General features: G+C 41.0%; 1 protein-coding gene across 1 annotated transcript in view; it reads right to left on the minus strand.

Annotated features, from left to right (window-relative positions):
• LOC101975466 (SHC-transforming protein 3) overlaps positions 1–21,978 on the minus strand; it is an 84,410-nt gene that overhangs the window by 34,456 nt on the left and 27,976 nt on the right. Inside the window, 6 exon segments of the mRNA XM_078036164.1 lie at positions 1,206–1,320; positions 1,322–1,368; positions 3,743–3,830; positions 4,902–5,052; positions 21,144–21,168; positions 21,171–21,269. Coding sequence (XP_077892290.1) covers positions 1,206–1,320; positions 1,322–1,368; positions 3,743–3,830; positions 4,902–5,052; positions 21,144–21,168; positions 21,171–21,269 — 525 coding nt within the window.

The following is a 21,978-nucleotide window of genomic DNA, read 5'->3' on the forward strand; positions in this document are numbered from 1 at the left end:
ACTACAACAACCGAAGCAGAGGTGGGGGGGGTCACCACTCTGCTCTCCAGTTTAGGAATCTGGTTCTACACTATTTGAGCTGTTTTCTCACTTTTTAAAAAGTGAACACATTGGATGAAGGGATCTGAGGTTCCTCTCAGCATTAAGATTCAAGTGTTCTTCTAGCTGAGGTGATTTTTGACAAAATGAGAGTCAAAATGGGAGTCCAATGGGTCTAGGCAGCCAGATTAGCTGAGGAATAGGAAGTGACCTAATTCTCAAGGCATGTGACCCCAGCCTCACCCACATCAGAACCTGGAGTAGCAAGAACTAGACCAGCAGAGCCTTTTACACATGGTGAGTTTCTTAACCTCTAGGATTCTCCATCTCCACCTCTATAACATAGGGATGATGTTAGTAATAATATTGTCTACCTCCCAGATCTATATGACAAACGGAAATCCCACGGTTCACATGCCACCACATTGCCACCTCTGATCACCGCTCATCCCCCGTCTTATTTTGCGGTTCCGAACTTGGGAGCACTTCTTACCATCTGGTGATACACAGTTATTTGTTTAAAACCCATTGAGTGGAGACCATCTATTTGGCTCTCTGTGTATCTCCCACTAAATAGAAAAGTATTTGACATCTGGGAAGAACTCAATAAATTTTTGGAAGTAGGTAGGAGAAAAGAGAGAGGAGATGAAAAGAAAACTGAGAGAAACAATGAGAAAGAGAGAGAGAGAAAAAGGGAGGGAGAGAAAGAATATACATGTCAGAGAGAGAGGTGCTCTGTGATTTCTTGTTTATCCGTCCGTCCTGCCTGGTAGACTGACTCTGTGGGTACGGCCCATTTCATCTTTGCTTCTTTGACAACTAATACAACAGTTGGCATTTAATAGGCAATGAATATTTAAGTGTGTAGATCAATGAGCACTTTTATTTGTGCATACTATTTATCTCAATACACTTTTAGGTCTTCAAGAAGAAAGCCTTTTCCAGAAAGAGATGGAAATTGGCTTTGCCTCTTGACTGTAGAGAGGGTTATATAAGTTCCTAAGCCATAAATGAGCCCCATCGTAGCCCAGAAAAGTGCAGCTGATCACCACCATTAACCAAAACCCTGCTAGCAGGAAATCCAGTCATTGCACAGAGAGCAAATAAAAGTCAGTGTAAAGGGTAACTTCAAAAGAGAAGAAAGGAAGAGACAAACGGAAACCTACTCATGTCAAAGAGGTCCTTCCGTGGGCTGCTGTCTGCACTGTTGGCCACAGCTGGCCAGGCCTGCGCTGGGATGTGCTGGGTGTTGACATAGGTGGGTATTTCTCCCATGGGGGGGGGGCGCATGTGATTTCCCTTCTGGCGTAATGTAGATGTCCAGGGACCCTGCAACAAGAAAACATGTCCCTATTTCTCTTAGCATGGCGACCCTATTTATGCCTCTATAGTGAAACCACCCGCCATTCCACAGAAGGGTTCCTTAATCCTACCAACAAGAAAATTCTTCCTGAAGATCCTCATCAGCTACATTCTCCTCTTCTAAGTCTGTCATCCTAGCTGTATCCTGGCTAGGATGCTTCTCTGTCAAAATGGGATCTTCCAGCTAACCTTGGGTGGGTACTATATTGGTTAGGGGTCTCACCAAAGATCTGGGCCACACTGTCCCCAGGGTCCTGCAAGCCCCGCAGCCAGAAGATGCCCTGCTTCCTTCTCTCCTTTACAACACTCTGGGATGAAATAACTGAGCAGGTGAACCATCAAGCTTGGTTGAACCACTCTTTATTTAAGTGTCTGCGAATGCTTTATAAATTATGAAGTGCCTCCTAAGAACTGAGACGGTTTCCTTACAACACAGAGCCACCACTGCTGACCTGGATCTATAAGGGAGCCCAGCCTGGGTGCATGATGGGGGAGGCCCCTCTTACAAGGCAGTGATGCTCCTCAATTGGACCTCTCAGCTGGTCAAAGGGGTGCTGAGGCTGAGGGAGCCCAGAGTCCAGCTCTTCCATCACCCAGAGGTGGCGTAAGAGATGTTGCCCACGATTGCCTGTTTAGCTTACTATTCCTGTGTCACCCTGCCTCCAATGCAGCTAAACAACCCTATCCAAGAGAATGCCCTGCGGTGCTCTCCTTTCTGGAAAGAGGGCATCTCTCATACCCTGGGGCCAGTGATATATTGAAGATGGTTCCGTATAACTGGCAAGAGTCAGTTCAGGACTTTTGAAAAACCTTGCCAAGAGCCTATGACCAGGTGTTGGCCAGCACCCAGCCATCTCCCAGTCAGCACGGGTGAGGGGGAGTGGGCATGCTGATATCGCTTCCCTGGGAGGATTCACCTGCAAAAATCGACCTGCGATTCTACTCTCTGAATCCCACACACTATTTCTATGTTTAAGAGGCTATTTCTGGATCACCTGCCCCAGGTAAAGAAGTGCTATTTAAGTATACACCTTTGAGTATATTGTGAACAAATCTCCACAAGCTCATTTCAAAAAGGAGATCAAAAGCCCCATGAACGACCTTGCTAACACTCCTTTGCCCCTGCAGATGACAGCAGATGCTGAACGGGGACAGATGGACACCCACCATGGTGGTCCCTGAGTCCACACTCACTTAGGAGGAAGAGCTACTAGAAAATGAACAGTCTGTTTTATGGGAACATATCTGTTTTATGGGGAAAACATACTTATTATTTTTCAATAAGAGCTTGAGACTTATGAGTGTCAAGTTCCAGATGGGGAACTTGTTTCAGATTCATTTTGCCCTGGTGGGTCGGCTACATTCTCTGACCTTGAACCTACTGGAATGACTTAAATATACAAAAAAAGCCTTATTTTACAAAAACCTGATTTATTTCATAATCAAGTAAATATCTAGAAGAAAGAACACATCTATTTTAGCCTCTGACAATGATCTCTCTCCATGCATATGTTACATAATACATTTTAAACATAAATAGAACAGAGGTGAATGGCTCATGGTGAAAAAGCACCTTGGCAAAATCATATCTTTGATTATTTCCTACTTACTTCAAGGCAGAGCCACATGGTGGCTTCAGCTTGGCCTTATGCTTTGTCGAGGGGGTCAACCCCACAGCTCTCCCTTTCACTGGGGTAGAGAAGACATGGAATTCTTTTGTATGAGGAAAATTTGAAAATTTGTCACTTGGTTCTTGGCACAAAGGGTTATAACCACGGGGTAAATCTTAACATTAAATCAATCAGTGGTTAAATTTACATTCATAGTGGGGTGAGTTGGATCCACCTCACTTAGACTTTGTGGCAGGACCACAGAACCATTGGAAGAGATAAGAAAATTTTTGAGAAGGGAAAGGGTTTAGAATTAAAAGAAAAACTTCAAGGATAAATGGACAGATTGATGGAGGGATGAATAGATGGGTGGAAGACAGATGTTGGAATGGAAGTATTTATATTAGTAACTGTGAGCAGCTAGCAAGTTCTTAGCAAGTTGTATGTAGATTATTGTAATTCTATCTGGATACGTCCAAATTATTGTTAGAGGATGTCTGGATTATAGATAGTTGCATCTACATTAAATATAGTTAGATAGCCACATTTAAGTCATTTTTAGTATGTGACGTTAAGTGTGTTGTTAGATTGGCGAAGACCTGGACATGTCTTCTAAAAGCAGCTAGGAGCTGCATCTGGTCTGTGCTGGCCCACAGGGACCACACCCACTGGTGAGCACACCACTCATCCCAAGCACATTCTGTTTCTCCGGGCCTCACCTTGCCTCTCACCTTTCCTGGAAGGTGTCTGCTGCCAGTCTTCACCAAATGTGTGTCCCAAGTGTCTTCCCTGGTAATAAGTTTGCTCTTTTCCTGCAAACTATAGACACATGTAAATATAGAGAAAGAAAGCTTGACCCTCGACCCCTCCCCCATCTTGGAAAGCCATGGTGCAGTGGGTGGGACCTTGAGGGGGTCATGGCCGACTTTCCTTTGATGCCTCCGAGTCTGTGTTAAAATTTGGTAAATAAATTTGTGTGGGTGTGAGCAAAAGGCTGCACCCTGTCAAATCACACACCCAGCCTCCTTGTTTCCGTGACCTCACGGTCCTTCCCCAAAGGTGACTGTAAAGTCAGCTCTGGCCCGTGGGGCTGCATCACTGCACAGATTCTAAGATGGATTTTAATTAAAGAGAGTATCCATGTGCCATATTCCACTTCCCACCCAATGCCTAGCATTCAGAGTCATTTATGTCATTTCACTTCCTGAAAACCAGAAGCTTCCCTCTTGGTGTTAGACCTCTGATATGGGTATTATTTTGCCATTTTAAGGTCATTATCATTCACATAAGTAGGTCATGGTAAAAAAAAATGTCCATGGCTGGGGCTCAGGGGTAGAACATGGGCTTGGTATGCATGAGGCTCTAGGTTCTAGATCAATTCTGGAGGGGAAAAAAGAAAAAGAAAAGAAAAAAAATTCCTACAAGAAGATAGAGATATAATTCTAGAAAGCAATTTAGATTTAAAGGAAAATTTTGAGTTGGAGGGGGAATGAGGGAAAGAGAAAAATGCAGAAGATTCCCCTACTTTAAGGTTCTCTGTCCACTCTCTTTTCAGAGAACCCCCGATATCGCACACCTTTTAAAGGTTCCAGATTCTACCTTCCCCTCATGAAGATCGATCACAGCGTGAAGGGATTTGTCCTATGATAGAGAGGACTCCCCAGATTCAAATCTCAGGAACCACAATGTGATTCTAAGGCACTTGGCTAACACAGAGCAATGTTAGACAAAAAGTCTCTCCCATTTGTACATCTGGTGGAACCCAGCAAAAGAAAGTGTGAGTGATTGTGTCAAAGGTTAATTGGAATATCGCCTGAAAAACAAATTGATGAGAATAACAGGCAATTAAGTTCGCTGAGCCTCCAACCCAGGATAAAACGTGAGACTTACCTGGTCAGCGTCAGGGGCGTGGGGTCTGCCTTTCAGTCGAGCATGGAGGAAACCTCCTGGGGGGGGCATCTTGCTGGGAATGCTGTTGTAATACGGGTGGTCTGGGCCCTCCCCCTCCTCTTCTGTCCAGGGTTCATCTAGACTCTGCATCCTGTTCAAAGATTTCCAAGACTTTCACCAAAGTGGAGCTTATAGGCAAACCCAACAGATCTGATGTAAGCACCTGCTTGGTTTGGAGATGCTTTAAGCGTGACCCTCCCTCAAAAAGGTTGATGTGTTAGAGGCTTGGTCCTCAGTCAGCAGAGGAGATGGTAGGACTTTAAGAGGCATAGCCTAGTGAGAGGGTCATAGACAACTGAGGGTGTGCCCTCAGAAGGGATTGTAGAATCTAGGTCCTTCTCTCTGTTTTCCTGTTTCAAGAAGTGATCTCCTTCCTCTCATGTGCTCCCACCATGATGTGATACATCCACTGAGAATATGATAGTACTATGCTCTTCTACCCCAAAACTGTGATGAATAAACTTCTTTTCTTTACCGAGATACTAAGCTTCAGGCATTTTGTTATAGTAATGTAAAATGAACTTATAAAGAATCTATTGCCAAGAACAGAGAATTCAGTCACTGCCTTCTTAGCTATCTATATCTTGGGTATACATAAAAAAAATCAGATGATAATTTGATCAAAATGTCTGCTTTATTCAGACTTATACCCACTGGAAAATTCTAATCATATTTGACACAGTCCTTTTTGTTCATTTTAATTGAGAAAGAAATCATTTATAAGTAAAGATAACCAGGTTTTCAAGGTACAAACACACATTTCAATATGTCATGAAATTTATATAGAATTGAAATCAGCTAAAAAAATGAAGATTAAGAGACCTCAGAGAAAATGGCAGATTAAAGACCTTTAAAAATTATCTCTTCCTTAGAAGCAACAATAAAACTGTCCAGAGATAAACTTTTATCAGAAATTACTTTTCCCAAACTCTGGAAATTAACCAGCAGCTCAAGAAACTTGCAGCATCCCAGGGAGTATTTATTTGTTAAAACTTGTAAAAACAATATCTTTGTGCATTTTTAAATTTCCCTATTTCCATCTCTGTGTCCCTAATCACAGTGAAAACCAACACCCGGGGAGTCATGGAAGGGCAAAACAGTAGTGAGACTCCTTCAAAGCCCCATTCCCAGAAACTGACATTATTTGACCTGATTGATCCTTGAAAGACCCAACTCCCAAAGCTGTCCTTTTCTACATTTATTTTTAATTAATTCATAATAATCATGTATACTTATGGGGCACAGTGTGGCAATTCAATACATTTATATAATATAATCAAATCAGAGTAATTAGCATTTTCATCTTCTAAAACATGGTCATTTCTTTGCATTTGCTAAAGCTGTCTTTATTTGACCTAATTTGGAGCTCACCCAAAGAGACAAAGGATCTCATCCCCAGGGCACTTGTCAAAAACAATTAGAGGTGACGGTTTAACATTGTGGCTTACTGAGGCAGTGGGTGACATTTGGGTTGAACAGTAGATTCATCAAAAACCTTGAAAGGAAAAGCTGGCAAGAGAGTTTTTGTAGGGATTTTAACAAGCTCCAACATATTTCTGGGAATTTAGAGAGCCACATGCTTGTGTATGCCTAGGGTTGTGTGCCTATACAAGACCAAGGTAAGAAGCCCTAAGCTCTCACCCCTGGCTGACCTTGACTGTCTGTGTGAGCAGAAAGTGAAGGTTAAGGTAAAGTTGTCAACTGCCTGGCTGAAGGTTGAAGGAATGCCCCAACACACACACACATACACACACACACAGCCCCATCAGTAGAGACTGGGAGACTGAGTGGTTCCAGACATTTAAGGAAACACGTCTCCAAGCATTAGCAAAGCAACATAGCTAGCCAAGCACAACCATGGGTGGACATATATGACAAAGAATAGAGACTTCACATATCGGGTAGAGAAAAGTCACTGGAACAAACTATCACAAACAACAACGATCACTCTGAAAAGGGGAGAAATATGATTTTCATTTTCCACATTATATCATGTAAATTTCCATTTTTAATAAAAATTATCTGGCATATGAAGAAACATGACACAATAGCTTGTGTCTAGGAAAAAATAAATACAGGGAAATGGTCCTAAGGAAACTCAGACTTTGGACTAAGTGAACAGACCATAAATTAACTACCTTAAATGTGGTGAAAGAATTAAAGAGCCAAGTATAAAAACTAAACAGGAGAATGATGCCTTGTGAGATAAGGAATATTGATATAAAGACAAAAAGAATAAAAATAAAACACATTCTACAGTTGAAAATTCTAATAACTGAATTTTTAAAAAAAATCATTCAAGGGTATTAATAGCAGGTTTGAGCAGGCAGAAGAACGAAGGACAGGACTTAAATATAGGTCAACTGAGATTAATTAGTCTACAGCACAGAAAGAAAATAATGATTAAGGAAAATGAACAGATCCTCGGACACCTATAGGACTCCATTAAGGATATCAATGTACACATGATGAAATCCCCAAAGGAGAGCAAGACTGAGGAGGGAAGAGGAAAAAACATTTGAAGACATAATAATGAAGAAAATGAAGACATTTGAAAAAAGAGAGGTCAATGGCAGAGGAAAATCCTAAATCTTCAGTAATTGCATTCAATATAAATGCATTAAACATTCCAACAAAAAGTCAGAAATTGGCAGAATTGATTAAAATATGATTTGACTATATATTTTCTATGACAGACAAAGACATTTTAGGAAAAAAAACAAAGGGAGAAATAGACAATTCTACAATAATACTTGAAGACACTAATATGCCACTTTCAATAATAGATGGAACAAATGGAAAGAATATTAAGAAATAGAACTTTGACCAATATAATAAACCAATTGGAGCAAAGAGACATTTACAAAAATACTCTGCCTAACAATAGAGAAATAAAAGTTTTTCCTCAAGTACATATGAAATGTTCTCCAGGAGAAACCATATATATGTTAAGCTATTAAATGACCCTCAAAAAATTTAAAGAACTAAAATCCTAAAAAGCATGTTTTCAAAGAATGTTAAAATCAAAATGAAAATAATAGGAATTGTTGAGAGCCACAGCCAAAGGGGCCCCAGCAAACTTCCAGCTGCCAGCAAGCTTCAGACTGCCCCAGCAACATCTAGCTGATTGGCTCCTCTGCGGTGATGTTCATTGGGCTGTTTCCCTGCCCTTCAGACTGCCAGCTGATGATTGGCTCACAGCTGCCCCAGCAACATCTAGCTGATTGGCTCCTCCACGGAGCTGCTCATTGGGTGACTTCTTTGGCTCTGCCCACGCAACCCAGCCAATCGGCCTCAAGAGGAGGAGGATTGTGGGAGGAAAAGGCTGGTGTGGGGGAGAGAGGCTTGTGGAAGCCGGTGGTGGCAGTTGGGCTCTGAGGGTTTTTCCCTGGAGCTGTTTTGTTTGGCGTTTGTAGTTCTAAAAATAAAGTTAGTTTCTTTTTGACAAGTGGCTCCTGATTTGTGCCAAGCCAGACTTCGGCATTTGGTGGCTCGCACGGGGAGCAACTGAGGGTAAGTAAACTGCTCGCCCCTGAGGGCAGGGCGAGAGGATGGGGAGCCATTCTAAGATTCCTCTTTTGTTTTGCTTCATTTTTGTTTTAACTTGCCTGTCCCTGGAGATGAGTGAGAGGGAAGAAAAACCACTCACATCTGGGGAAAAACTATTTGCGTTTGAGGAACAGATAGGGAGAAAGGACGGATGCATATGTCAGGAGGATAGAAAGGCTGTTATAATGATTTTGTGGGGTTCCCTTTTTATTGGATTCTGTCTCGGTTTTGTTTGGCGTCATCTTGTTGGGTTGTATTATAGTAGAAATACGGGATCAGCAATTAGTAAAAAACAAACCGAAAGAGTGTTAAGTAAATTGTTAGAGGAAGGAAGCTTCCCAGTAAAACCAAGAGCAGTCAGGGCATACGTTGATGTAATACAAGAATATAGCCCATGGCTTTTTAAGGAGGGGTTGTTAGATATATCACAATGGAACCATCATGGTGAAGATTTAAAAAGAATAGAAAAGAACAACCCAGGGACTCTGCCAGTTGGCACATTGTCATTGTGGACGTTGGTATCTAGTTTGCTTAGTCCAAAGCCTTCAGTTCAGACAGAGGTAGAGGAAGAAGAAGACATATTGATTCAAGTAGAAGAGGAAGTCTCTCAAGTTAGTCAGACAGAGGAAAAGATTCAAGTAAAAGCTCGAGCTAGTCAGAAAGAGGAAAAGATTCAAGTAAAAGAGAAGGTCTTTCGAGATAGTGAGACAGAGGAAGGAAGTTTAGAGCAGAAAAATCTATCAGGGGAAAAGTTAAAACAGGTGACTGCTAATAAGACCCTTTTGTTAGAGAGCGTAAGTGTCCAACCAACAGCACCGCCTCTACAGGAGACTGCTACTAACAGCATTCTATCACCAGAGGGCGTAAGTGTTCAACCAACAGCGCCACCTCTACAGGAGACTGCTACTAACAGCACTCTATCACCAGAGGGCATAAGTGTCCAATCAACAGCACCACCTCCATATGCTAAGAGACTCCCAACCCCCGCAGTTGATAGTTTGGATCCTGAGACAGGATCTCAAGTATGCCCTGTATTTGAGGTAGGAGGGCAGCGAACTTACCAGGGTTTAAATTTCAAATCAGTGAAGGAGCTAAAAGAGGCTGTAGCAACCTATGGTCCTCAAGCACCCTTCACTGTAAGCTTGGTCGAATCCATTACCAACTTAAGCATGACGCCAGCAGATTGGGCTAGTTTGTGTAAAGCTGTGCTAAATGGAGGACAATACCTGTTATGGAAGGTTGCCAATGAGGAATTTTGCAAGGAGACGGCTAGTCGAAATGCAGCAGCTGGTTATCCTCAGAGAAATCTAGATATGTTGTTAGGAAAGGGACCTTATGAGGATCGGCAGCAACAACTTGCATATGATCCTGGTGTATATTTACAAATTGCTGTAGATGCAGTTAGGGCATGGAAGTCTTTACAAGAACCTGGAGGTTTACAAGGTCAATTATCTAAGATAATACAAGGAGCTAATGAACCTTACGCTGAATTTGTAGATAGGCTTATTCAAACAGCTACCAGAGTTTTTGGGAATACAGAACAAGCAATGCCATTTATAAAACAACTGGCTTATGACCAAGCGAATCGTTGGTGTAGAGATATCATTAGACCATGGAAACATGAAGATTTAAACACATATATTAAATTATGTAGAGACATTAATGAACAAGGGCAAATTGTGGCAGCTGCAGTAAAACAAGCTTTAGATGCCAGAGACATTAATGAACAAGGGCAAATTGTGGCAGCTGCAGTAAAACAGGCTTTAGATGCCAGAGACATTAATGAACAAGGGCAAATTGTGGCAGCTGCAGTAAAACAGGTTTTAGATGCCAGAGACATTAATGAACAAGGGCAAATTGTGGCAGCTGCAGTAAAACAGGCTTTAGATGCCAGGCCAAGAACATGCTACAATTGTCAACAAACAGGACATTTTAAAAGGAATTGCCCCATAGGAGGAGGGTTTAACAAAACTAGGTATCAAACAAGTAGAATACCGGGTATTTGCCCACGATGCCGTAGAGGGAGACATTGGGCTAATGAATGCCGTTCTCAAACCACCATAGAGGGTACTCCATTATATTGGGCTAATGAATACCGTCCTCAAACCACCATAGAGGGTACTCCATTATCAAAAAACGAACAAGGACAAGGTGTTTATCCACAATATCGTGGACAAAGGCATCGGGCTCCGTTGCCAAAAAATGGACAGGGGGCCCCAATGCTCCGGGGCCCCAAACCACAAATATACGGAGCACTGGAGGAACCCAGCAACCCCAGCAACCCCATCAGGGTAGTGCCCAGCACATCAGATCCCTCATCAGACAAACCAGAGGGAGCGCAGGGTTGGATATCTGCGCCTCCACCAAATCAGTACTAACTCCAGAGATGGGAGTTCAAATCATTCCCACAGGGGTAAAAGGACCTCTTCCCAAAGGAACAGTAGGCTTATTATTGGGACGCAGCTCTTCTACTCTAAAAGGACTTTTGATAAGTCCTGGGGTAATTGATTCCAATTATGAAGGTGAAATAAAAATTATAGCCAGTTCTCCAAAGGGTATATCAGTAATTTCACCAGGAGATAGAATAGCACAGTTACTAATAATACCAAGCCTACATGATAAATTTTCCAGTCATGTTGTAGAAAGAGGTTCCAAGGGATTAGGCTCCACAGGTGTAGATTGGGCTATGCTTTCTTTAAATTTAGATTCTCGCCCCATGCTAAAACTAAATATTCAAGGACATGAATTTAATGGGCTACTGGATACAGGTGCAGATCTTAGCATCATCTCTCGTCAAGAATGGCCAAAACATTGGCCATTACAACAAGCCACTCAATCGCTTCGAGGCCTAGGAGTGGCGACTAATCCCGATAGAAGTGCAATGCTATTAGATTGGAAGGATCCTGAAGGATGTGAAGGAACTATACAGCCATATGTATTGGATCATCTTCCCGTAAATTTATGGGGACGAGATGTCTTAGATCAATTAGGTTTGACATTAACAAATAATATCAATCAAAATGCACCCACTATTATGGCTAGACAAGGTTTTAGGAAAGGAAAAAGATTAGAAAGACAAGAACAATGTATAGCAGCACCAATACAAATAGATCAAGGAACAGACAGACATGGGTTGGATTTTCACAAAGGGCCACTGAGACAATAAAAATTACATGGAAATCAGAAAGACCAGTATGGGTTCCTCAGTGGCCCTTGACTAAAGAAAAGACACAAGTAGCCCATGATCTGGTCAAACAACAATTAGCGGAAGGACATATACAACCTTCTGTATCTCCCCATAATACTCCCATTTTTGTCATCAAAAAGAAATCTGGTAAATGGAGATTACTGCAAGATTTAAGAGCCATTAACAATGAAATGGTCATTATGGGACCTGCTCAATCGGGGATTCCTCAATTGTCTGCTTTGCCAAAAACTTGGTATGTTTTAGTTATAGATATTAAAGATTGGTTTTTTTCAATTCCAATTCATCCTGAGGATAGTCCACGTTTTGCATTTACTATCCCTGCACTAAATCATGAAGGTCCTGATCAGAGATATGAATGGAAAGTACTCCCTCAAGGGATGGCTAACAGCCCAACTATGTGTCAAATTTATGTTAACAAAGTAATCCAGCCACTTAGAAATCAAAATCCTGAACTACAAATATTTCACTATATGGATGATGTGTTATTGGCACACAAAGCTAAAAACACATTGCTAGAATGTTATGCCACACTTACAAACTTATTAAAAAATTATAATCTAGAGATAGCAATAGATAAAGTGCAATTAAATTTTCCAATTAATTATTTAGGAGTTCTATTATCCTCAACCATGGTCCGTCCACCAAAAATTCAAATACGAGTAGATCAACTCAAATCACTTAATGACTTTCAAAAGTTATTAGGAGACATAAATTGGATAAGGCCTTATCTAGGTATTCCAACAGGAGAATTGGGACCTTTATTTGATATCCTAAAAGGTCCATCAGATCCAAATTCACCCCGAATGTTAACGCCTGAAGCAAGAAAGGCATTAAAAATCATTGAAACATATATGGAAAATATGCATTTGGATAGAATTGATATAAGTTTGCCTTTATTATTTATTGTATTACCAACAAAAAATATTCCTACAGGAGTATTTTGGCAAGAAGGTCCATTATTATGGATACATTTATCTTATTCTCCTAACACTATTCTTACTAGATATCCTGAGGCTGTAGGACAATTAATACTCAAAGGAATAAAAACAGCAAAGGCAGTGTTTGGAATTTCTCCCCATAAAATTATTACTCCATATACTATGAATCAAATTGATGAATTAGCTAATGAGTTAAATACTTGGGCAATAATAATGTGCAAATCTAATGTTTCATTTGATAACCACTTACCATCTAATCCTTTATTGTCTTTTTGGTCATTGCATCCTGTAATTTTTCCAAAAATGACAAGAAAAACACCTATCATGAATGCTCCAAATATATTCACTGATGGGTCAAATAATGGTACAGCAGCAATAGTTACACCTGATCAAACTTTTACATTTTTAGTACCCAAACAATCAGCTCAAAAGGTAGAGCTTAATGCAGTATTACAAACTTTTGTGATGTTTAAAGATTCTGTATTTAATTTATTTTCTGATAGCCAGTATATAGTTAATGCTATAGTATCCCTTGAAGATGCTGGTAGAATTTCCCCTTCTTCTACTGTTTTCTCTTTGTTTTCCACTATACAAAGTTTAATCTGGGACAGAAAAGATCCATTCTTTATAGGACATATCAGGGCACATACAGGATTGCCTGGAGCCCTTAGTTTAGGCAATGATTTAGCAGATAAAACTACACGTGACATACATATTTTCTCTGTACTAGAAGAAGCTATAAATTTTCATGAAAGATTCCATGTCAATGCTAATACTTTACAAAAGCGTTTTAAAATAACTAAGGAACAAGCTAGACAAATAATAAAACAATGTCAAAATTGTGTGACCTTTTTACCACAAGTTAATCTTGGAGTCAATCCTAGAGGATTGATGCCTAACCATATTTGGCAAATGGACGTCACACACTTGCCAGAATTTGGAAAATTAAAATATTTGCATGTTACAATTGATACTTCTTCTGGATTTTTGATGGGCTCCCTTCATGCCGGCGAAAAAACTAAAGATGTTATAGCTCATTGCTTACAAAATTTTGCCACTGTGGGCATTCCAAAACAGTTAAAAACAGATAATGCCCCTGGTTATACGTCTACTTCTTTTAAACAATTTTGCTCATCATTTGGCATTACTCATATAACAGGAATCCCATACAATCCACAGGGTCAAGGCATAGTTGAAAGAGCTCATCAAACTATTAAAATGTACTTATTAAAGCAAAAAGATGGAATTGGGAAGGGGTATATATTCCCCAAAGATAAACTTAAAATAACGCTTTTTACTCTAAACTTTTTAAATTTGGATTCATCAGGACTTAGTGCTGCAGAAAGGCATATGTGTCCAAAAAATGTACATAAGCCCAAGGTACTTTGGAAAGATATTCTAACAGGACAATGGAAAGGTCCTGACCCAGTAATTGTCTGGAATCGGGGGTCTGTTTGTGTGTTTCCACAGGAAGAACAGCAGCCGATTTGGATTCCAGAGAGATTAACCAAGGTTCTGACCCAGAACAGCAGCCGATTTGGATTTCAGAGAGATTAACCAAGGTTCTGACCCAGTGATTGTCTGGAGTCGGGGGCCTGTTTGTGTGTTTCCACAGGGAGAACAGCAGCTGATTTGGATTCCGGAGAGATTAACTAAAATCCTGACCCAGTGATTGTCTGGAGTCGGGGGTCTGTTTTTGTGTTTCCACAGAGAGAACAGCAGCCGATTTGGATTCCAGAGAGATTAACTAAAGCGATTTCTACAGACCAAAAAGAAGATGATTTAGCTCAAATCCATAATAGCTGATATCCAAAACTCCAATTTGGCTATCCTTACATCTGCGACAGAACCAGGATGCTTTTTTCAATATCTATTTTATTATTGCCCTTTCCCATATCATGAAGTTCTATTTTATTTTTTTGAGCTCATACAGACCTAGGTTAATGTTTTGTAGATCAGTTCTATTTTTTTTTTTTTTTGACTATAGAGTTTTTAAACATTGCAATAGAGATTTTACCTGTAAAAAGTTATAAGGCCTTTACTATTGTGTTATGTGTTGTATGTATTATATTATGTGTGCACACTTGTGTTTTGTGTTATATGTTTGAATGTACGTATGTCCAATGTACATATTTCTATATATCATATATGATGAGCGCTCATGAAAAGATGGATCCAAATATTTTTTTTTTATTCACGTGATTTAAATGGTTTAATTTAAATTGGGTAAATAACTGTTAAGAATTGTTTTAATATGTAAACAAAAAAGGAGGTTAACAGATCTGTTTGTTTACTCTCACCTTTAGTTTTCATTATATTTAATAATTCTCTTCACTATAATGTAAATTGTTAAGAAAATTGTTTTCTTTTAGTGTCTTCTGGAATGTTACCTAATTTTTTCTTTAGCCATTATTGCCAGAATTTCTATCTTCATCCCAGTGCCGATGAAGATAATATAAATTGTTAAGAAAATTGTTTTCTTTTAAGAAAATTGTTTTCTTTTAGTGCCTTCTGGAATGTTACCTAATTTTTTCTTTAGCCATTATTGCCAGAATTTCTATCTTCATCCCAGTGCCGATGAAGATAATATAAATTGTTAAGAAAATTGTTTTCTTTTAGTGTCTTCTGGAATGTTACCTAATTTTTTCTTTAGTCATTATTGCCAGAATTCCTATCTTCATCCCTGTGCCGGTGAAGACAAAGATAAAACTAATCTACAGTTTCTGCAATAGCCATCACTGAACTGCTTACAGAACTTACACTGAACTGCTTACAGAACCGTCAATTGACTTGGTATATCTTCCTCCCTTCTGCTTGTCATGATCATTCAGCTAAAATTTGGGGGTCAACAGAGGTGAGGCAAAGAACCTCACCCCCCCCCCCCCCCGCTGAGACCTCTCCACAGGTGTGGCTGTACTGGACCGGTAGTCAATGACGGGTAAGATCCAATTACAATGGTACCAACCTAAGACAGGAGGCTGACGCCCTGAGGTCAGCTCATCCGAAGACGGGTAAGGACCATATGTATTGGACAACCTAAGGCAGGCACGGTCCATAAGCCACATGCTTGTTGTTTAAACAGAGAGGGGGAGATGTTGAGAGCCACAGCCAAAGGGGCCCCAGCAAACTTCCAGCTGCCAGCAAGCTTCAGACTGCCCCAGCAACATCTAGCTGATTGGCTCCTCTGCGGTGATGTTCATTGGGCTGTTTCCCTGCCCTTCAGACTGCCAGCTGATGATTGGCTCACAGCTGCCCCAGCAACATCTAGCTGATTGGCTCCTCCACGGAGCTGCTCATTGGGTGACTTCTTTGGCTCTGCCCACGCAACCCAGCCAATCGGCCTCAAGAGGAGGAGGATTGTGGGAGGAAAAGGCTGGTGTGGGGGAGAGAGGCTTGTGGAAGCCGGTGGTGGCAGTTGGGCTCTGAGGGTTTTTCCCTGGAGCTGTTTTGTTTGGCGTTTGTAGTTCTAAAAATAAAGTTAGTTTCTTTTTGACAAGTGGCTCCTGATTTGTGCCAAGCCAGACTTCGGCAAGGAATATTTCAGGATTCACAAAATGTAGAAATTAACTTATTTCTAAATAAACATAGATCAAAAAAGAGATCACAAGAAAAATTAGAAAATTTTTTGAAATGAATGAGAATAAAAACAACTCTCCAAAAGTTATAGAAGAAAATAAAATAACTGCTCATAGGGAAATACCTGTACAATAAAAAACCTAAAGATAAAGATCTCAAATTAGTAACTGACCTTCTACCTCAAGAACCAGAAAAGAAAGAGCAAACTAACCCCAAAGCAATCGAGAGGAAGAAAATGCCATTAAAATAGAAATAAAGGAAATGAACAACAGAAAAACAACCAAGAAAATTAATGAAACCAAGAGTTGGAAAGATCAGCAAAACTGTCAAAGATCTAGCTAGACCGACCAAGGAAAAATTATACATTATAAAAATTATAAAATCAAATTGTAAAAATCAGAAATGAAAGAGAAGATAATACTATCAACCATACAAAAATAAAAAGGATTATACGAGAAATGATGAATAATTGATGCCAACAATTTTGCAGATAGAAAATTGCAAACTATTAAAACTGACTCAAGAAGAAATAGAAACTCTGAATAAGTAATAAATAACAAGATTGAATTTGTATCAAAAAGTTTACCCTCCAAGAAAAGCCTGGGAACATATTGCTTCCTAATGAATTCCAATAAACATTTAAAGTAAAATTAACAGCAGTTCTTCAAAAACTCTTGTTAAAAATAGGCAAGGAGGCAACATCTCCAAACTCAATCTATGAGGTCAATAGTACCCTGATTCCAAAACTAGACAAAGACATCACAAGGAAAAAAATCTATATCAATATCCCTTCTGAACATGGATGAAAAATACTAAATTATTCCTAACAAGCCAAATTCAACAACATGTAAAAAGAATTGTACACCATGACAAAATGGGATTTATCTCAAGAATGCAAGTTTGGATCAACATTAAAAAAAAAAGTCAGCGGCTGTAATATACCATATCAATAGAATAAAAAATAAATACCAGATAGTATTAATATCACAGAAAAAAAGAAAATATCCAACACATTTGCATAATAAAACACTAAAATAATAATAAAACACTTGGAATTGAAAGTCATTTCCATTAAACACATCTATGAAAAGACCACAGCTCACATCACAACTAATGATGAAAGACTAGCTACTTTCCCTTAGAGCAGGAGCATTACAAGAATGTCCCCTCTTGCCTGCTCTATTCATTGTCTTGAAGATTCTAGCCAGAGAAGAAAGATAAGAAAAAGAAATAAGAGGAAGGAAGGAAGGAAGGAAGGAAGGAAGGAAGGAAGGAAGGAAGGAAGGAAGGAAGGAAGGAAGCTAGCTACCTCTCTTTGCAGATGACTTTATCTTCTCAATAGAAAATCCCAAGGTATTCATAAAAAAGTTATTATCAGTAATAAATGAGTTGAGCAAGGTTGATAGATACAAGATAAATGTACAAAAATCAAGTGTATGTTATACATTAAAAATGGGAAATAAACAAAAATAAAATTAATGAAGAACTCCATTTATTATAGCATCAAAAGGAATAAGTTATTTAAGGGGAAATTACTAAAACAAGTACACTATTTATATGCTGCAAATTACAAGACATCTTGAAAGAAACGCAACCCACAAAACTAGAGAAAATATTTGGTAATCATATATATATATTTTTTAAAAAAGCCTATATCCAGAATATATAAAGAACTCCCACAATTCAACAATAAAAAGATAAGTATCCTAACCTTAAAAATGGACTAAAGATTTGAGCAGAACTTTCTCCAAAGAAGACATACATATGACCAATACATACATGAACAGAGGTTTGACATCATTAGTCATCAGTCAAATGAAAATGGAAATCCCAGTGGAGACCACTTAACTTGCACTAGGGTAGCTCAAATCTCATTAATGGATTGATCTGTGGATGGATTCCTGGTTTCATGGTCCCCTGACACGTGGTGAGAACTTAGCGGGTAGGGCCGACTTGAAGGATCTGGGTCCTCCAATGGCACCTGAAGGCTGTACCTGGTCCCCTGTCCCTCCTTTCTCTTGCTCCCTGTCTCTCTCTTTGCCTCTGGGCGAGAGCTTTGAGCCCCCTGTGATGGGGCCCAGTGAGGAGGAATGGAAATCTCTGAAACCAGGAGACATCCATTTCTAAAGTACAACCGTGATCTGCGGAGCGTTGGCTGCACTGCATTCGCTGTCTTCTCTGGCGTGGGGCTGAGATGCGCTCAGGAAAATCAGTCCACAACCCGAGCCACCGTTCATTTAAATGTCCTTGTTTTTATTTTCAGTTAAAGAAGGGCGACGAATCCAGGTCACCATCAATGAACACAATGAGCAAAAATGACCCAGGAATAAGTCATTCCCCTCACCAGCAGGGAGAGAAGGGGAGGGGAATCCTGGCTCCAAGAACTGGGAACGCTAGGACTCCTGTGCAGCTCGGGAGACCCTCACCCACCCATCTCCACCCCCGCAATGTGGGAAACACTGTACCAAACCCTCCCGCTTCTAGCAAATACTTCCCTATGTGGAAAGAAGTGAGACGAAGGGGGGGAGGAGGAGGAGGAGGGGGAGGGGGGTATGAGGAGGAGGAGGAGGAGGAGGGGGGGAGGAGGAGGAGGGGGGGGAGGAGGAGGAGGAAGAGGAGGAGGAGGAGGGTGGGGGGAACCAAAGAAAACTCCCCCACACAGAAGCGCCTGCAATGCTGACTTCTGGGACCCTGGCACCGCAGGAAGAATGCCTGCAGTGTTCTCCACAGTGTAGGTCTCCAGAGGCTGGAGCGGGTCAGGAGGACAGGGCAGGTGGAGGAAGCACGCTTGTTTCCCAGAACCAGGCTGATCCAGCAACAGGTGGAGCTGGTCCCAGGGACTCTACTTGATCCGCCCTCCTGGAGCCTGCGCAGTGAACGCACTGAGCACCGCCCTTGAAGGCGAGATGCTCAGCAGGACAAGCACCCGCAGCACCAAGCTATAGCAAAGGCCCCTGTGATGTTCTGTTCTGGAACTTTCATTAGTATTTACATCTGAAGTTTTTCTCAAAGGTTAAGATTCTGTCTACTTCCTTTTCTTTCCTCCCAAAGACCTTCAGACTTAAATAGGACGCTTAGTCACATTCTCAGGACATCATACCTTCAATCTGATGCCAGAGAAGCAGAACAGTTAAATTAACTCCTCTCTACCCAAGTTTGTACAAATCGTTTTATCTGACTTTTACAAATACAGAACATTTTTTAAAATACAGAAAGCCTTAATAATCAGTCTTAAAGATACCCAGGCATCCACCCCTGAGATTAATCAAATGTTAGACCATTCAGCTATGTTTTATGCTACCTTTCTTTGGGGGGGGGGGCTAAAAGTTCCTCTAGGAACTCAAGAAATAAAATAAATACATAAATGAAGAAAAGAAAATAGAAAGGAAAGGAGGGAGAGGAAAGGAAGAGAGGGAAGGAGGGAGGGAATGTATCCCACTCGGATGGTAGATATGTTAATAATGTGTTAGTGGTAGAAACTAAATGCTGGATAGATGGGTATTCACTCTAAAAGTCTTCGTGTAATATTGAGACATTTTATTATTAAATGTTAGGGCAAAAATATGTTTAAAAAATACGTTTGACAAGTACATTTGAAACCAACCCATCACCCCCACCCATCCGCAGATACCCTGCCGCAGATGTGTAGTATTCTGATATGTTTTGGATACTCCTTACACATGTGTACCTATCCATAAACTCTATGCACAGTTGCTTATGTATTTTCAAAACACGTGGTGAAAAGTAAACACTCACACTCATTTTCAATTTCTTCAAGATTTATCCTGGTCACACACACATACTGATGGATTCTTTAACCACTATGTCCACCATGTAAAAAGAAAAAAAAAAAGTCTGTTGACTTGTTCTCCGACCAGGGTACCCAGGCCACTGGACTTCCTCCCCTTACCTCCCCTTAGAGACCTGTCCTGGGTGCAGCAGGCTGAACCTTCTATCAACCTCAAGAAGGTGGGCTTTTCACAGTGGCTCCCCAATGAAGGTCTTAAAGGGAATTTTCCAGGGAATAAGGAAACAGATTAAAAGTCTCTTTCCAGAGAGGTCAAGAGGAGAAGGGAGATTAAGTGGGCCTTCATAATAGTGGACTGAAGACAGACACTGACCTATGGCTACAGCCCAGAGTGAAGTTTTGCACCTATAGGAGAAACTGTGAATGCGCCATTATAAATTTTCGTTATGCGTGTCGATCCAGGACAGGGTGAAGGGCAGAATACTGAATGACCCATATGCCTTGTATTATGGCTTTTAATGCATTATGCTGCATGGAAGATTCTTCTGTCCCAAAGAAGCCCAAGAGTAGATGCTGACCACCATTTATAGTGAGCTCAGTCTCTCCTAAGTACTGTTGACAGTCACTGTTTCACGGAACACTGAAGCCAATCTCTCTATTTTATAGATGAAGCTCCTAGACTCAGAGAGTTCAAGGAACTTGCCCAAGGCCACACAGCAGTCAAAGGACTCCAAAGGACAATAAAGGTCACAAAGGACAATAAAGCAGAAGGGAAGCTGGCAGCCAGTAGGTGCTCCTTGCAGCAGGATGCTGGCTAATTGTAATAACGAGGACAACGGGACGTTTAGGATCTGTGATTGCACAGACCTAAGGAGGTGACATATGGAAAAATCACAAGGTCGCACAAGAAACAGAACAAAATATCACAATGAAGTTGCTTTTTGGTAACCTTGGTTACTATCACTATAGTTTCAAGAAAATATTTTCTACACATTTGAAGCATCACCCATATGTTGCCTTCCATCTGTGACTTCCTGTGCCTGAGCCCAACATGAGCAGGTGTCTCTGAGCCCAGGAAGCCCTGGGATGAACTGGGTGTGACCAGAGTGTGGCTTGGGGACAGAGAGAGGGGCTTCAGCAAGTGGTGTGGCAGCACTACTCACCGGTCCTGGAGAGCAGGGATCTTGGAGGACACTGCAGGTACTGCTTAAACCGGAGCTCAAAGGCTTGGCCAATGGAGCCAATGACGTCTTGGGCCAGTCTGTCACAGCATTCTAGAATGTGACAAGCTGAGAGAGAAGGAGACACAGACAATTAGAGACCGATGCGGGAGCTCCCCAGCTCCTCAACCAAGAGCTCCTTCTTGGGGTCAGAGAGGAAAGGGGGTTTCTTCTTTCTTCATCATGCGTCTCGGCAGAAATGACTCCATCATCATCTCTGGGGAGATCCCACAGCTATGGTGGAAGGCATTCATTTTTTTTTTTTAAGAACCCGCTGTCTGCAAAATTATAGGTTCTATTTTTAAAGAAAGGACTTTTAAGTCCAAATTGGTGGTGCTTCAATATCTTCAGTCTCCAGACCGTCAATTCTAACCTTGTTAGGGAAACGGCATTTGGAAGGAGACCTCAGCACAGCCTAGAGCCTGGTCTTGCAGCAACGGAGTCCCATGAAGTGCCCATGGGCTGTGAGCAGTGGATTTAAACTGAGAGCTGTTAAGTGAACCTGGAGACAGTGATTCCGCGACTTTTCAGTGGGAGTACAATGTAGACAACAAAAGGCAGTCGCTGGAAAGAGTGGGAAGCACAACTTCTTGGAATGGTGGTCAAGAGGTATCAGCCAGTGTGCCCGTCCCCAGAACGTGCAAGCCACGTCCCACACGAAACTGGGACTGGATTTTCAGGCAGATTCTCAGGAAGGCAGCTTGTGAGGAAGAAGAGATAGAAGTTAGGGAGCTGGTGGCCAGAACAGTGCCCAGAGGTGGGGCAGCGACCTGAGAGG

The sequence above is a fragment of the Ictidomys tridecemlineatus genome, unplaced genomic scaffold, assembly GCF_052094955.1.
Source record: "Ictidomys tridecemlineatus isolate mIctTri1 unplaced genomic scaffold, mIctTri1.hap1 Scaffold_222, whole genome shotgun sequence".
Classification (NCBI taxonomy): domain Eukaryota; kingdom Metazoa; phylum Chordata; class Mammalia; order Rodentia; family Sciuridae; genus Ictidomys; species Ictidomys tridecemlineatus.